General features: G+C 39.4%; 1 protein-coding gene across 1 annotated transcript; it reads left to right on the top strand.

The window, feature by feature from the left end:
• Positions 1–6,852: 6,852 nt before the first annotated feature.
• LOC101644607 (40S ribosomal protein S23) lies at positions 6,853–7,353 on the top strand. Its single transcript, XM_004712059.2, has one exon. It carries the CDS (start codon positions 6,887–6,889, stop codon positions 7,316–7,318), a length of 432 nt encoding a protein of 143 aa, XP_004712116.1. The 5' UTR covers positions 6,853–6,886; the 3' UTR covers positions 7,319–7,353.
• The last annotated feature ends 11,012 nt before the right edge of the window (positions 7,354–18,365 follow it).

Genomic DNA, 18,365 nt, shown 5'->3' with positions numbered 1-18,365 from the left:
TTGATCTTTTTAATTTTTTTAATTTAATTTTGTTGGTGGTTTGTACAACTCTTATCACAATCCATACATACATCTATTGTGTCAAGCACATTTGTACATTTCTTGCCATCATCATTCTCAAAACATTTGCTTTCTACTTGAGCCCTTGGTATCAGCTCTTCATTTATCCCTCTCATTCCCCGCTCCCCTCTCCCTCATGAGCACTTGATAATTTATAAATTATTATTATTTTGTCATATCTTACACTGTCCGACATCTCTCTTCATCCACTTTTCTGTTGTCCATCCCCCAGGGAGGAGGTTATGTGTAGATCCTTGTAATCAGTTCCTCCTTTCCACCCCACCCTCCCTCCACTCTCCTGGTATCGCCACTCTCAGCACTGGTCCTGAAAGAATCATCTGTCCTAGATTCCCTGTGCTTCCAGTTCCTATCTGTACCAGTGTACATCCTCTGGTATAGCCAGATTTGTAAGATAGAATTGGGATCATGATAATGTGGGGGGTGGGGGGAAGGAAGCATTTAGGAACTAGAGGAAAGTTGTATGTTTCATCATTGCTACATGGTACACTGCACCCTGACTGGCTCATCTCCTTCCTGTGACCCTTCTGTAAGGGGATGTCCAGGTGCCTAGAGATGGATCTTAGGTCCCCAATCTGCACCCACCCTCATTACAATGATTTGATTTTTTGTGCGTTGATGCCTGATACCTGATCCCTTCGACACCTCATGATTACACAGGCTGGTGTGCTTCTTCCATGTGGGCTTTGTTGCTTCTGAGCTAGATGGCTGTTTGTCTGACTTCAAGGCCAGAAGCTATATCTTTTAACAGTCAGGCACCATCAGCTTTCTTTACCACTTTTGCTTATGCACCCGCTTTGTCTTCAGCGATCATGTTGGGAAGGTGGGCATCATGGACTGCCAGTTTAATGGAACAAAGTATTCTTGCATTGAGGGAGTACCTGAGTGGAGCCCCAATGTCCACCTGTTACCTTAATACTAAACCTATAAATATATGCGCAAAATCTATTTCCCCATTGTCATACATAAATATATTTACATATGTACATGCCTTTATGAATCTTTTTCAAGTTTAATGCCTATAAGTACATAAATACTTGAAAAGTGTACGCATCATATATGCATACATGTGTATGAATTGTATTCTTCTCAGGAACAAAGCTCAGTTAAATATAATTCCAAATAGATTACTATAAGGTGTTTAAGACATAATTTCTTTTAGTCATTTTTTTGAGTTTAAGTAAATCGCCTGTTGGACGTTTACCTTTTACTTTTTAATAAAACTTCTGTTTTTGTTTATTATGATGACCATACTTTATCTTACACACATTGACCATGTTATCAGGAAAGACCAGTTGCTGAAAAAGAATATCATGCTTGATAAAGTAGAATCAGTGAAAAATAGGAAGATCCTCAAAGAGATAGAACAACGTAGTGGCTGCAACAAGGTTTCAAACACAATTATGATGCTACAGGACAGGGCTGCGTTTAGTCCTATGAGTTTGAACTGACTTGGTGGGTCATAAAAATAAATCAATAAATAAGTAAGTCAGGTCACTTGTGCACACTGTGATGCTCTGTTCAAGTGGATTCTTTTCACTTTCCATGATGTCAGTTTAATGGGACTGGTCTTTAAAGGTATATTTTCATTGTTTCCTCAAATGATCACATAAGATGATTTCACAAGTTTCTCTCAGATCTTGTATTTATCAGGTGTGCTATGGGGATTGCTTCTCCTGTAGGCAACATAAACAAAAACGAAGAAAAATACCTAGATTTTTAAAGGATGGATTTCCCTTTAGGATTACTTTAAGAAATGGAGTGGGGACCATTTCTGATATTCTTCGTCTATACAAAGGAGAAGATGAATCCATCTCCACATCAGTCCAAGGCTGATTGCCCCAAGGCCTCTACCGTCTATCCTTCTTTCACTCCATTCTGACACCAACCATTCCTCCCATGACACTCTACTTCTTTTCTGGGGTTCATCATCCATTGCAATTGCTATAAATCAGCCTCATGATTATGAGGATTCAGTATGGAAGTTACCAGGTTACCATAAGGTAGGATCAGAAAACATTAAGGATAATCTGGTTCTCAGCAGTACCACTTCTCAGCTAGCAGCCACGTCTCTCTCTCTCTCTCCTCAGCCTGTCAGCCATGTGGTCTTTTGAACTCTGCCTTGTTCCATGGGCTAGGAAGCTCACAATTCTCTCATTCATCCTCATGAGCTCATTGTTGACTCTGCTCAATTCATGGTCTTGGCGGTGACCTGGTGCCTATGCCTTTTAAGATAGGGATCACACTCACTGGTGGCTCTTCTTTCTTGATAGTCACAGGATTCTCCCTGATCCTGCTTCTCAAATGGTTCTCTTATACTCAGAAGAATGGCACAACTTGACCAATCCCCGAGTTAGAGTCCTGAGATGAGAGCTACAAAGGCTATGAATAAAAGAGTCATATAAAGCAAATTCAGTCCACCATAACTTATTAAATGCTGATTTTGAATGCAAAATGACATCCTATGAGAAGCTGAGCTATGACTATCTTGATTGGTGTCATCATTTCCTCAGCTTTGTGGTTTCTTTTATGTTCAGGATTTATCTGTCTTTTACAATTATATGAATAATAATAAACTGTAACATAAAACTCCTCATACTTATTCAATTTTTAAAATTCCTTAATGGGAAATTGCCATAACTTTTCTTTTTTACTCTAGTGAAATCTATACAACAAACACTTGCCTTTTTATACATTTTAAATGTATATGTCAGTGACAATAATTAGATTCACCATGTTGTGCTTTCATTACCACTGCCAGGAAACTATACATGTGCTATTTAGGAGGAAAATCTACACATAGATGTGGGACGAACTAGAGTGAGAGGCAGTAGAGCATGGTGGCAACTGAGTAGTGAAAAACTTATGGCTTGTGTAGGTAGGCAGCACCAAAATTCAAAACCTGAGTTAAAAATCTATGTGACGTTGAGCAAAGTAACTAGACTGGCTAGTCTGATTTGGAAAGTTGAGAGAATCATGCCAACCTCACACAGTGCTTCCCCGGATTAAATGAAGCAAGCAATGCATAAGATATTTAATATGGCCCTTGTTACACATACAACTTTCACCTAATGCTAATATCCACCATTCTTTTATTATGTAATTTCCCCCCACTTTTGTTGTTAGGTGTAATTTTGGTTATTCCTTTTTCCTCTTGACATATTCCCATCATGTGAATTTTGTGTGTGTTTGACAACACTTTTTTACTTTCTGATATGACAAAATTTTGTAGCCCAGTGGTTCTCAATCTTCCTAATGCCAAGACCCTTTAATACAGTTCCTAATGCCAAGACCCTTTAATACAGTTCCTTATGTTGTGGTGACCCCCCCCAACCATAAAATTATTTTTGTTGCTACTTCATAACAGTAATTTTGCCACTGTTATGAATCAGGCGGCCCCTGTGAAAGGGTCGTTAACCTCTAGCCTCATCATCTATATTTGCTAGCCTACTCCAAGAATCAGCCTTGTCTCCAAAAACCTTTTGACTAGAAACCTAAATCTAGGTTATTAGTGTGTTTATATGTATTATGATTATGACTGTTATTTTAAATCTACTTTTTAGAAATGCTTTTATAGAGAACTTGGGAGGATAATACAGACAGTTCCTATATATTACATCATATTTTCTCTAGCAGTAACATCTTACATTAGTTCCATTGTACAATTAATTAATTGATATTAACACATCATTATTAATTAGTGAGAGTCCATATGTTAATCAGATTTCCCGAGTTTTGCCTAATGTCCTTTTTTTGTCCCAGGATCCCAGTCAGGATACATTATTCGTAGTGGTCTTTCTCCTTAGAGTCGTCTTGTTGGTGACCGTTTCTTATACTTTCCTTGTTTTTGAACCTTTGACAGCTCTGAGGACTACTGGTCAAGTATTTCACAGAATACTTCTCTATTGTTATGTGTCTGATGTTTTTCTAATGATTAGAGTGAGGTTATGGGGTTGGGGGAGAAAGGTCACAGAGGCAAAGTGGCCTTCTCATTACATCTTATCAAGGGAACATCTATAAGTGAGATTCATTACTGTTGATATTGAACTTGATCACCTGGCTGAGGAATTGTCCAGGTGTATGCATTATAAAATTCTTCTTTCTCTTTTCCATACTATAATCATGAAAATAAGTCACTATGTGCAGTCCACATTTAAGCAACGGGTCTTTGAACTGATAATTTTCTTTTCTTCTGGTTTCTGATTCTATTTTTCATTGCTAAAATCTAAATTTCTGTCTCGGTAGGACAAAAATTCATTTTAAGCAAATATATCCACTTAGACATTTTATTTCAGGAGCCTGGTGGCACTGTGAGCTCAGTGTGGGACCACTAGACACAAGATCAGCAGTCCAAACCCACCAGCCAGTCAGTGGGAGAAAGATGAGGCTGTCTGTCCCTGTAAAGTTTCATAACCTTGGACACCCTCTGTAGAGTCACTTTAAGGGTGTAGTTTTTAAATAATCAGAAACATTTATAATAGATATACATAATTTAAATGTTAATGATAGCTTAATGTGAGCCTAATGCTACCACTTCACAGCAATTAAATCTGTGTAATGTAGGAAGTTTGGCCCTGTTTTTCTTACCTCAATATCACTATTTCACCAGAAATATTAATATTAATTAAAATTTGCTTTACATTTTAATATATCACCTAATTTCTACACAATGAAATATTTTTGAGCTTTCTGCAAGTTGACCAAAGAAAATTAGGCTTTGATCACACTTTAAAAAATAACTGAAAATACATGAGAAACTAAATAAACAGTGAAGTACACATTTGTCACAGTAATTGCTGGGTTGTTTCCTAAGAAATGGCAGAGCTGTTCAGCATCACATTGCTTATGAGAATGCATAGAAGCTGAGAGGAGTTTAAGGTTCAAAGGAAAACAAAATGCTCCCTTGGCTTTTAATCACTAATTACAGATCTATAAATAACCATTTCTTGGATTTAAAAGACATTTGGTCTTCTGGATGTGAGTTATTTTGGCATATGGCCTTGCCAGGTTTTTTATTCTTATTTTTCCCCTTGTTCCTTTTGTGAACTGCTTGAAGTGATTGAAGAGTTCAGACAGAAAGACAGGTGGTGAAGATATTCTATGGTAAAATACAGAAACTAATTGGATTTGCCAGCGGTTGTGACCTGAAGCATTTGCCCCTGCACTATATATAGATTTTGCCAGATGGCATACCAAAACACACTGTTAACAGGCCCTCATTTTCTGAGTAGTTATTGTGCTTTCAATCAAAAGATTTTTCTTGGTTTGTTGTAGCATCTGGTCCATGTCATCTACAAGTGAACTCAAATAGATGGTGTGTTACTCTGGGTAAACAAGGGAAACAAATCCACAGAAACTCATATATGTATAAGAGAGAGTTTTATATAAAGGGTAAGTGTACATTCAGAAAGCATCCCAACCCAGTGCTGTCCAAGCCCATAAATCCAAACATTAGCCCTTATGCCCGATACTGATCTACAAAGTCCTTCTCAATCTCACAAAGCACACGCAATGACGCCGACTGCAGGAAGAAAGCCAAAACAGTGAATGTGTAAGCATCTCAGCACTGGCCAGGGTCTCCACACAGGTATTCCAGCACCCAGGGCTGCATCAGGGTAGGTCCATGCAGCTTCTCCCCAGGGATGTCTCGCAGGAAGTGAGCCTTGCCAGCTGAGGCAAAGAACTAGCTAAGGCAGCCGCACACTGATCTGACCATCAGAGAACAAGAGACTAGAGAACTAGAAAGACAAGGCTCACTGAGCCATTTATCTCTCTGCCCTTCAATTAATCCCATATGTGTTTATCGGTCAGGTTGGCACAATAAACCTTAATTATCTCAGATGGTGAGAAACATTGGAGAAAAAATTTAACCCAAAGAGAAGTGTAGCCATTTTCTCTCTTTCTGAACAAAAATTTCCGTGCATTTCAAAGTCCATAAAATTTTCATATGTCCATGATAACAAGAACAACTTCCTCTAAGAAAAGTGGTATTTTTGATCCAGAAGCTGCATTGGTGAGTTCACTGGGTGAACTGAACACTACCTCAGACACCCTTGTAACCTGAGGACTGAAGCCGGAAAACACATGGTGTCTGAAGAAGCAGAAGACAGCTGTACCAAGAGTGATGTACTGTTGATTGATGGATAAGCATGATCTTGCTAAATCAACACCCTGTATGCAGTATTAAGAGATGTATTATTCCTGCAATCTTGTGACTTTCCTTCTCTTATATTTTGCTTATGCCTGTGTATATGAGGCTGTATCTCCAAGGTGTGCTGCCATTGGGGGTCACCCTCTTGAAACTGTGTTAATTGCTTCGCTGTTTTCTCAGTAAACGAAACTGAGGAATGTTGAGACTATAGGGAAAGAAAACATAACATGGTTTTGGAGGGTGGGGCAACATAGAGGGGTGGGGACAATAAGAGGTAGGTGACTTCAAAAAGTCCAAGAAGGAAGAGTATGTTTTGAGACTGATTATGGAACCAACTGTACAATGACATTTGGCATGATTGAACTATAAAATGATATGATGTGTATTAATCCCCAATCACAGCAAATTTAAAAAAAGCAAAAGTATAGATCCAGGAATGAGTTCTGTGCTCCCACTAAATCCTAGCTCCAATTTAAGAACATTTAGTCCTTATATCATGGCCCTGCTCAATACTCACCTTCATGAAATGATCACTGAAGATAAGGGTGTTACAGCAAAATATGATGGAGAAAGTAGATGGTGCCCAACTATCAATCAAAATAGTGATTGTGGCCTGGGCGGTCTTTCTCTTTCGCTGGGAGTCGCGGCGCCGCCAACATGGGCAAGTGTTGTGGTCTTCGTACTGCTAGGAAGCTCCGCAGCCACCGACGGGACCAGAAATGGCACGATAAACAGTACAAAAAGGCCCATTTGGGCACAGCTCTGAAAGCCAACCCCTTTGGAGGCGCTTCCCATGCAAAAGGAATCGTATTGGAAAAAGTCGGAGTGGAAGCCAAACAACCAAATTCCGCCATTCGCAAGTGTGTCCGTGTCCAGCTGATCAAAAACGGCAAGAAAATCACAGCCTTCGTGCCCAACGATGCGTGCTTGAATTTTATTGAGGAAAACGATGAAGTTCTGGTGGCTGGATTTGGTCGCAAAGGTCATGCCGTCGGTGACATTCCTGGAGTCCGCTTTAAGGTTGTCAAAGTAGCCAATGTGTCCCTCTTGGCCTTATACAAAGGCAAGAAGGAAAGGCCAAGATCATAAGTTTGATGGTGAACACGTAATAAATTTCTTTGCCAGAAAAAAAAACCAAAAAAACAAAATAGTGATTGTGGTCTTAAAGGGTTGTATTCAAACAAGAACCCATCTAAGTGAGGCATCAACTAAGTTCACAGAGAAGAAGCACACCAGCTTGTGTGATCTAAAGTTGACAGTTACAAATTTTGAATATGTTGAAGGGAAAAGTATCAGGGCTGGAATTATGAACTCCCAATTTGTGTAAGGCAGTGGAGGACAGTGGGAGTCCCAAACCCATCTGCAGAGTATCTCGTCAGACCAAAGCCTCTGGCAGATCTGCTCTACCCAAGGTAAAGAGCCCAGAACAGTCTTACTAGCAGGCAGAGACCATTGTATTCTTGATTATGCTAAATGGAACACGACACTTAGCAAGTTGACCTCCCTAAAGACATGATCTGAAATTGTTCTGGGTGAAAGTATCTTTTAACTGTTCCTTGATAGAAATTTCTTCCATGGCTTTAAAATGTTGATGGGGTTCTTCTTCTTACTCAGTATTTCTATTTTTGTTTCTACTACTATTAGCTTATCCTTACCACCTTAATGTGATTTGTTTTCTGTTGGGTTTCCTAGGGTGAAGCACAGGAGGAGTGGATGTATAATGATAATTAATTATACAAGGTTTTATAGGGAATGTAGGGGTGGGGGATGGGTGATGGAGGGAAAGGGGATTTCAGGAGTGGGAAATGAGGGTGGAGGGTGGTGGGGTGGAGCATTAGAACTGATTGTGATAGCACAACTCATATTGAAGGAGATTTAACATTGGGTTCAGAGGGGGGGTTTGGGGAATATTCTAAGATAGATATGGTGGTGATTGTATAATTCCCCTAGATAGAATTGAACGATTGAACTACCCAATTGTATGATATGTAAATTATATGCCAATAGTACTGTTGAAGTAGAAAATGGAAAAGTGGAGTTTTGAAATCTAATTTGCTTAGCCTGAATGAAGCCTTGTATGGTTATCTGCCAATATTTGTATGTCTTGTCTTATATATCATTAAAACCCTGGTATCTTGCTGGGGGAAATGTAAAACTGTACAAACACTGTAGACAGTAGCATGGTGCTTCCTCAAGCAACTGGGAACAGAAACACCATATGACCCAGCAATCCCTCTATTTGGTGTACATCCTAAAGAAGTAAGAGTTATAGCATGAATAGGTAGATCAATATGCATTCCCATGTTCATCACAGCACTATTCAGTCTAACAAGAAAATGTAAACAATCTAAATGCCCATTTGTGGAAGAGTGGATAAAGAAACATTGTTACATACATACAATGGGATAGTATATGTCAATAAAGAATAATGATGAAACTGTGAAATACCTCATGGGATGGGTGGATTTGGATGCTATCATGCTGAGTGAAGTTGATCAATAACAAAAGGGCAGATTTTGTTTGAGACCATATTATATTAAAAAAATCCAGACAAAGGTGTTCACACTGAAAGAAACAGACTTTGGTGTGTACCTGGGTAGGAGGGAAAAATGGAAATGGAGCCAATAGGCTAGAGCAGCTCTTCTCACCCTGTGCCTTTGAAACCATCTTCCACTCTTTGGGTACGCACACGTGGCTCTGAAGTAAAATTGAAAATGAACATAAAACCATCCTAGTTTCATTTACAAAAGTTTTAAAGGCTATTATTCAGAGAATGATGACTTTATTTGTAAAATTCTCTTGAATAATTTTTAAACTGTTATGAGGGATGGTATTGACTCTTTTGTATCAACAGTTTGCCAAGTGCTGGGCTATATGGTAGATTGGTGCTAACTTGGATGAAGGGGATAACAGTGTTCTACAAGAAGGAGGACAGGTTATTGGGAGGGTTGATCAGTAGTTTAAGATGTTGAGTACAAGGATTATCTGAAATGTAAACCTCCAACTAATTCGCAATAAAACGTTTTAAAAATATATTTTGCAGCAAATTTGCTCAATGCAACATGTCATTTGATTTCTTCACTGCTGCTTCCAGCAGAATGGATTGTAGATCCAAGTAAAATAAAATCCCTGACAAATAAAAATTAAAACAAACAAAAAGCTTCTTGTACTGAGAAAATGCCCTCTGCAATCTGACGCTTATCGTCCTCTCTAATTGCAACGTTGTTCTCCCTCTTGTTCTTTCCCTGTCCTTTGGCCACAACTGTCTTCTGGTCTGTGTTTGCTGTAGAGCCTATAAACTTTTCAACCAAACTCATCTGTCTCCTTGAAATTGAGATCTCATCTCAAAGATGGTCTCATCGGAAAGTCCTTTCTGTACTACCAAATCAGAGGCAGTCCCCTTGTCCAATTCTAACTTGACTCTCTTCATATAATTAATCATTACCTGAAATTATTGTGTTCACTTATTTATTCCTTCCTTCTTCCTATAGAATGTTGTCAGGCACCACTTTTTTTGGCTAAATGTTCTATCCCCAGGGCCAACATCATTGCCTTGTTTGTAGTGAGGACTTGCATTTTGTTTCATTGGGTTAATGGCGGTGGAGGGAAACATTTACACATTGTCGGTGCATGTTTAAACTGGCATTGTTGAACAATACCTATCAATATCAGAAATGTCCATACCCTTTGATGTAGCAATTATACTTCTCAGTGTTTGCCCTACAGATATACTTGTTCATATGCAAAAATCAGATGTATACAAATATATTCACTATGCAGGAAAAGTTAACATAGTAAGAGTGAGGCTCTTATCTCAGAAGAGCATGCTTATAAGGTTGGCCTTTGCCTCGAATTTAGGAACTTGGCTGCTAAGCAGTTCTTTACATTTATGTACAGAAAACATGGTAAGACTGTTTTGCCCACCTGTGGCTCTGAACGCCTGCTTTTGTTCTGGGACTCTGGAATTTCGGTAGTTGCTCGGTAGAGAGTGCCTATGGGATAAGTCTCTTGGCACTGATATTTATTGGGTTTCTGTGAGGAACAGAAGGATTTCTCTCTTTTTTTTTTTAGAAGGATTTCTCTTAAGTTGTCTCCCCAAAATATGTACCAGACTTAGCTGCTTAAGAATGGCTGTACAATAGGTGATCAGCGAAAGTAGGTCAGAGGTTATTCTCCTTAACATCAGCCATCTGTAGTGGCTAGACTATTAGTCTGACTCACCCTAAATAAGACCCACTCCCTTCTGATAAGGATAGTGGTGGTCTGTTTACTTGCAGGAGATACCAGAGAGGGCAAACCGGCCCAAGGATGACCAACGTTAGGTAGCCATTATCAGCTGTCTAGATCAAGCAGACACCACTGTTTATCCCACAACAAATGTGGGCACACCCCTAGGTCATCCCCCTCCTATTGATTGTATTGCCTATGTCGCTACCCCTCCCTGTGACTTAGGTTATTGTCTGCTATCAGGGGACTTGCATGCTTCCCAGAATTGTAAGTGTCTGCTTTATTGTATGAGACACCAGAATGATCAAACTTGTTCTGGAATGAAATGTATTGCCCCTTTCTATGATGTATGACTCTGCAATCAGATCCCCCTAAAGCGATATGATGCGTGGTTAGCAATAAATAATGAGGCTCCCTGGTTCTCAGGAGAAGGTGGCTGGCCAAGGGTGCCTGGCCGAGGGTGGCTAGAGAAGGTGGCTAAGGAGGATGAAACAGCAGCTTCTTCTCTGACGGCTAAGCAATGCTACCAGGAATTGCGTCTGACTCCATTACTTGACTCCATCCTTTAACTCTCATGCTCTCTATGACTTTACTATAATCTCTACTTATTATCGCTGTACAATTGCGCCTACCGAACCTGTGATGTTTTGTGGGGTTCCCTCTTCCCTTTAACCCCACAGGTTTCCCTGGAAAAAAGCATTACTGTACACACATTTCTTTATCTTTGGCTGGTAAATAAATCAACACACTTGGTGTGTCTGTTCATGGGACAAAGAGAATATAGTAAGTTTGCACATGATATTCTCAAGACTCTGCTTGTGTCACTACCTCTTTTTCCCCCATCATTTTATTAGCGGCACTATTTTAAATAAGACTCGGAGTCTTACAACTCTTTTAACATTCCATATATCAGTTGTATCAAGCATATTTGTACATATGATGACATCATCATTTCCAAGACATGTTCTGCTTGAGCCCTTGTTATAAACTCTTCTTTATTCCCTTACCTCCCCCACCATGCCATCCTCCTGTATCCTTGATCTATTATTTATTGTTATTTTGTATACTGTGCTTTGTCTCCCTTCACCCACATTTTCATTATTCGTCCCCTTCACGGGCTGGGGGGGCACATATATCCAATCTTGTGATGAGTTTCCCTTTTCTCACCCTTCCCCCTCTCTGACCATCCCCGTACCTTCATGATATCACTACCCCCATTACTGTTCCTGAGGGGTTTATCTTTCCAGAATTCCCTATGTCGAGAACTTTAATCTGTACCAATGTGTATTCTCCAGTCTAGCCAGATTTGTAAGTTAGTATTGGGTCATGGTGGTGAGGGAAGGAAGTATTCAGGAGCTAGAGGAATGATATGTGATTCATTGGTGTTATACCATACCTTGGTTGAATCATCCCATCCTTATACCACCCCAGGGGGTGGTGGTGGAGATATCCAACTTTCTACAGATGAGCTTTAGGTCTCCATTCCAACTCCACTCTTGCACGTTGATATAGTTGTTTGTTTTGGATCTTTTGATACTTGTTGCCTGATCCTGTCGACACATCAGGATCACAAAGGCTGGTGTGCTTCTCCCATGTGGGCTTATTTGCTTCCCTGCTAGATGGCCGCTTGTTTGACTTCAAGCCCAGAAGCTGTATCTTTTGATAGCCGGCACCATCTGCTCTCTTCACCACATTTGCTTATGCACTCATTTTGTCTTCAGTGATCATGTCGGGATGGTGAGTATCAAAGAGTGCCAGGTTATCAGAACAAAATGTTCTGATAGAGGTCCAGAGTCCTTAAGTATCTTCATACTTAAGACTTATCATATAAATACATGTACATTGGCCTCTATCCCTTTCTTTTTTTAATTGTAATTTTTTGGCCTCTATCCCTTTCATTATAAATTAATATATTTACATATATACATGCCTAGAGCTATACCTCTATAAATAGCTTTTGCCTCCTATTTCTTTCTTCTATTCCCTTTCACCTTTCTCCTATCCCACTATCATGCTCACTCTCCTTTCGGCTCTCAGTATTTCCTCTCAGACACATTGCTCTTGATCAAGCCCCACTTGGCATTATATACCCTCCTCACCATCAATTTTAGATCTCTTGTTGTTCCCTTATCTCTGACTTTGTTGGATACCTGTTCTCTCTTGACTGATTCTGGTTTCCTTCTGTTGTAACAACCCTTTACCAGTGGTCACAACTATATTCTGAGATCCCGAGTACTTCTGGTGAATAACGAAATGTATGAAACTAGGAAAAAGAAATTTCACTCTCTATTCTGCCATGGTTACGAACAGTTAAGTATTTGACTGCTAAGTAAACAGGTGGATGTTCCAGTCTCCCTAGAGGGTTTGTGAGAGAAATACCTGGCTATTTACTTCTGTAAATATTACAGCCTGGAAGACTATATGCAGCAGTTCTCTGAGGGTGCTATGAGTCGGAAACAGCTCAATGGCACTCAACAACAACATCCTACAGTATTTAATATATTGGCCACCTCCCACATGTGTGGCTATTTCAATTTGAATTTAAATTAATTAAAGCTAAATTAAAATCATTTGAAATATCGGTTCTTCAGATGCTTAAGTCACATTTCTGGTGCTTATTTTTCACATATCATGTAGTTTACTATATTCTATAGCAAAGATATAAAACATTTCCATTATGATATTTATACCATGTACAGTTTTTACTATTTAAAATTTTCAATAAAAATATTACTTAAATGAACAAGTGGTGAATGTTGACTAAAAGGATCATGTCACTTGATTGTTTTTAAGGTAGAAATTTAAATTTAGTTATGGCAAGCCAGCAACTTACAATCTCAGCACTTGTTTTATGAAAGCGAACCTTCAGCCAAGGAACAGAAGCCAATTCCCTATCTTGGAAACCTTAGCAAATTCACTGAGAAGAGTGCCAAGGAGCACACAGTGGGATTATTGGCCTCTCGTCTTCATCAAACTTCAGTAACTTATGCCTCAGGCATTTGGCTGACTCTGAAATACTAGCATGCAAAGTAAAACAGACATCTTTTCTACCTTTCTCCTTCCACCACTAAAGAGTCCTTGTAATCTCATGTGCAAAAAAAGTAATGTTAATCAGTTTTCTATGCTGAGTCAGGAGATGCCAATAATAGTACTATTAGTGTTTTTACATCTCAGCTCAATATGCTTAAAAACATACTGAAATGAGCTCTACCCTTAGCATTCCTATAGTCTGGTCTGGGACATAAAAACAGAGAACATTTGTGTTGGTATAATAGCACTAAATGCTACCAGTGTAAAGTTTTGCACAAGGCATAACAAAGAGAAAGACTGACTAAATCCTGTCTTAAAAAATGAATAAAGCATTTCCAGGCAGAAGCCATATAACTTTGATTAAGGCAAGAGCATGCAGTCTGTTGGTGTGCTAGTTAAGGTTTATTGTGCCAACTTGGCTGATAAACACATATGGGATTAATTGAAGGGTGGAGAGATAAATGGCTCAGTGAGCCTTGTCTTGCTAGTTATCTGGTCTCTTATTCTCTGATGGTCAGACCAGTGTGCAGCTGCCTTAGCTAGTTCTTTGCCTCAGCTGGCAAGGCTCGCTTCCTGTGAGACATCCCTGAGGAGAAGCCACATGGACTTACCCTGATGCAGTCCTGGTGCTAGAGAAGTCGCATGGAGACTCCTGCCAGTCCTGAGATGCTTACATGCTCACTGATTCAGCTTTTCTCCTGCAGTCAGCATCATTGCATGTGCTTTGTGAGATAGAGGAGGTCTTTGTAGATCAGTGTCGGACATAAGGGCTAAGTTGGACTTACGGGCTTGGATTGGACTGAGTTGGGATGTTTTTTAATGTATACTTACCATTTATATAAAACTCTGTCTTATATACATATGAGTTTCTGTGGATTTGTTCCTCTAGTCTACCTAGACTAACACAGTTGGGGTATAAACAATAGTTAAAAATTTCCAGAGCCCCAAATGACTAGGGGAAGCCAAGGGAAGAATAGGAAGATAAACAAGAATTATGCTGCAGTAGGTCTTGTTTGGAATACTAAATAGTCTAGATCAGTGGTTCTCAACCTGTGGGTCACAACCCCTTTGGGGGGTCGAACGACCCTTTCACAGCATTCCCCTAAGACCATCAGAAAACACATATTTCCGATGGTCTTAGGAACTCAGACACCACTCCTCTATCCGTCTCCAGGAGGGTCCGCCCAAATGCAGACACTCCCCCATACAAGTACCAGCGTGAAGACTGTTACCCATGCTACACCATGCTTCAAGACAAAATCACCACAACATGAGGAACTGTATTAAAGGGTCCCGGCATTAGGGAGGTTGAGAACCACTGGTCTAGATTTTTCTGTTGTGCTGTGGGGAACCAAGAAAACACTCTGATATTTGTAGTGCTCTAAATGTTGAGGTTTGGATTTAGAGGAAGGTTAAACTGAGGCAAAGGAACCCATTGAGAGGTTCTTATTATGGTCCAAAGGAGAGCTGATGAGTACTTTTTTGTTGGGTTAATGTTTGACCGCTAACTGTAAGGATGGCAGCTCAAATCCACCAGGGAGAAAGTTGAGGCTCTCTGATCCAACAAAGATTTACAACCTCAGAAATCCTCTATAGGATTTCCATGAATCAGAATGGATGCTTGGCAATAAGGTTTGTGTTGGGACTCTCGGTTGGTATTTTTCTAGCCTATGTTTGACTTATTCCAGTTCCTCACTTGTGTTACCTGAGATCGTTTCCCAATAAATGATTTGGACCCAAGTACTTTTCTCAGTGTCTGCTTTTGAAAGAAAAGAAAAATGAAAGTTTTTAGCAGAGCTAAATACTCCATGAATAGTTAGAAAAGTGAGAACAGAAAGTCTTTACGGGATTTCTCAGTTGAAAGCAATGGGAGCAGAATTCAGATTGCCGTAAATCAAGTGATGGTTGTGAGTTAGAGATAAATGAAAATATGTATAGCCGAAGTTCCCCCAAAGTTTGGCAAGTGATTTGATAACAACTAGGAGGGAACTCAGACTCAGTACTGGTTTTTTTTTTTTCCAGAAAAGGAGAGACTTGTATAGTGAGCATATGTAAGAGAATACTACAATCTTTCTCCTTATACACAGTTTCTCAATTTTTCAGTTGCAGAAAACATATTGGCATATGAAAGAGGGGCAGAGACCTAGATACACAGATTATTTATAATACATTTTGAGTGCCTGGGTCTGGTCAAGAACCTTTGTAGTGCAGTAGGTTATATATTGAGTTTGCTAACCATAAAGCTGGCAGTTCGAAACTTGCTACTCCTAGGGAGACAGATTACTTTCTACTCCCATAAAGTTGTTCACTCTCAGAAACCCAAAAGGGCAGTTCTACTCTTTCTTACAGGTGTCTTTTTTATTATTATGAAAAGATCATTTTATTGGGGGCTCTTACAGCTCTTACAACAATCCATACATCAATTGTATCAAGTATATTTGTACATATGTTGCCATCATTATTTTCTAGATACTTTCTATTGAGCTCTTGGTATCAGCTCGTCTTTTTCCCCTCCCTCCCCATCCCCACCCTTGTGACTACTTGATAAATTAGATTTTTTTCCCCATATCTTACATTGACCTCTGTCTCCCTTCCCCCGCAGTTTTTATTGTTCATCCCCATGGAAGGTGAATGTGTGTGGTTATGTGTTGATCATCATGATCAGTTCCCCTTCCTCCCCTCCTCTCTCCACCTTCCTTCTACCCTTCTGGTATCACTACTCCCATTGCTGTTCCTGGATTCTGTGTGTAGTTGACTCTTATCTCTTAGCTGTACCTGTGTACATGCTCCAGTCTAACCCGGAGTGAAAGGCTGTGCTGGGGTCATGATAGTGGGGGCTGAGGAGTATTGCATGTTTTATTGGTGCTTTACTGCTCCCTGATTGACTCATCCCTTCCAGGTGACCCTTCTGTGAGGAGATGTCCCATTGTCTACAGATGGGCTTTGAGTCTCTGTCCTGATGGCCCTCTCTCTGAACAATATGGTTTTTTTTTTGTTTATTTATTTATTTGTTTTGGGTAAGGTGTTGCCTGTTACCTGGTCCCGGTGACATGTCATGATTTCACATGCTGGTGTGCTTCTTCCATGTGGGATTGTTGCTTCTCTGCTAGATGGCCACTTGTTTAACTTCAAGCCTTTAAAGCCCTAGACACCATATTGTTTGATAGCCGGTCACAATCTGCTTTCTTCACAACATTTGCTTGTGCAACCATTTTGTCTTCAGCGATTGTGCCAGGAGGGTGAGCATCACAGAATGTGAGGTTGTTACAGGGTTTCTTTGGGACAGAATTGACTCGATAACTGTGAGTTTGTTTATTTGTTTGTTTTGTGTGGTGGTGGGCAATCACACCTGAGAAGCTTTCAAATACTTGATCCTTGGAACAGAACTTTGGAATTAAATGAGTAAATTGTAAAATCTTCTTGAGTCAAATTGAATTTTTTTTTTGCAACATGAAAATTATAGTACAAACCTCTCATATTTAGAGGTTATTGAAATGCAATTTTGGTTTTTACAATACATGCACAAAGACCGACAAGCAGATTATTAATGAAACAGGCCTTAAGAACATGGTCAATGAGAACATTTTGAACTTGCGAGGATTATTCAAAAATATTTTCCTCCAACCTTGTCTCATGAAAAATTAAAAACTTGAAGAAAAGTTGAAGAATTGTACAGCTAGCAAACATATATTCACAACCTAGAATAACAGTTAACAGTTTGATCATTTCTGATTTTTGGTTTATCGTGTCTCCTTTATTTATCCTTCCATGCATTCATACACATCTTGTTTTTTGTGGGTTTTGTGATATTTCAAACAATTTGCAGATGTTTGTACATGTCAACCCTAATTGCTTCAGTATGTATATTATTAACTAAATTTCCAAATTTATTTACAGCTATAAACAACAAAAACCTCACTGCCATTGAATCGATGCTGACTCATACTGATTCTAGGACAGGGTAGAGCTGCCCCTGTGAGTTTCTGAGACTATAATGGAATAAAAAGGCCTGTCTTTTTCCCAAGGAGCACCTGGTGGTCTCGAACTTCTGGCCATGAGGATCCCAGCTGAACACATAACCACTATGCCACCAGAGCTTCACTTTCCACCTCTCTACTAATAGTGATTTTCCTCAATTAACAAAGTTAATGGTCATTTCAATGACCATTCTACTTAACGTCTTTTGCAAACTTAAAAGCTAATGTTTTTGAGCATTTCCTATATATCAGACCAGGATCAGAATATGATGAGACATGATGAAATATGACAAGATCAGACGTGTGTTCACCCTTTAAATTTACTAATTCTGACACTAACTGTCCCTTCCATGGCACTCTGTTTCTCTATTCTGGATTATATACTTTGCAATGGCCACAGAAAACTCACAGATTATACTCGTGATTATGGGGGTTCTTAGGGAAGTTAAGCAAGCTAATCATTAAGCAGAGATAGAGTAAAATAGATGCCAAGACTTAAGAACATCTCTAAAAAATCAGAAAGCAGAAATTAAAGAGACAAAGAATATTGAGACCAGCAGTTGCGTAACTGATGCTGAATGAGGATGATATGTAACTGTTTCAATTTACCCACAAATTGGACTGGAAGATAGATTTAGGTATTGGTCTAATTTTTAACCTGGGGACTATATGTACTCATTTGTATTTGCTTGCCCCATTACATGCTCATTAAATGTTTGTTCAGAAACTTTGAACAACTTTTAAATATGGACTCCTATATGAGTTGGACTCCTGATATTTCTTAGCTTTCTTTTCTTAACTTAGCAAATAGTAGTCTCATAGTTCTTATAAATTTTTATGCTGAGGACACAAAATTTAAGTAACAGACCCCGCCATGCTGAGGCAAGGCACTGGGGGGGGGG

The sequence above is a fragment of the Echinops telfairi genome, unplaced genomic scaffold (assembly GCF_000313985.2).
Source record: "Echinops telfairi isolate 266 unplaced genomic scaffold, ASM31398v2 ScPeMD7_16;HRSCAF=60, whole genome shotgun sequence".
Classification (NCBI taxonomy): Eukaryota; Metazoa; Chordata; class Mammalia; order Afrosoricida; family Tenrecidae; genus Echinops; species Echinops telfairi.
This window is presented reverse-complemented; position numbering and strand designations above follow the sequence as displayed.

Coding starts and splice junctions, on each gene's coding strand:
- LOC101644607 (XM_004712059.2), top strand. CDS start 6,887: ATGGGCAAGTGTTGTGGTCTTCGTACTGCTAGGAAGCTCCGCAGCCAC.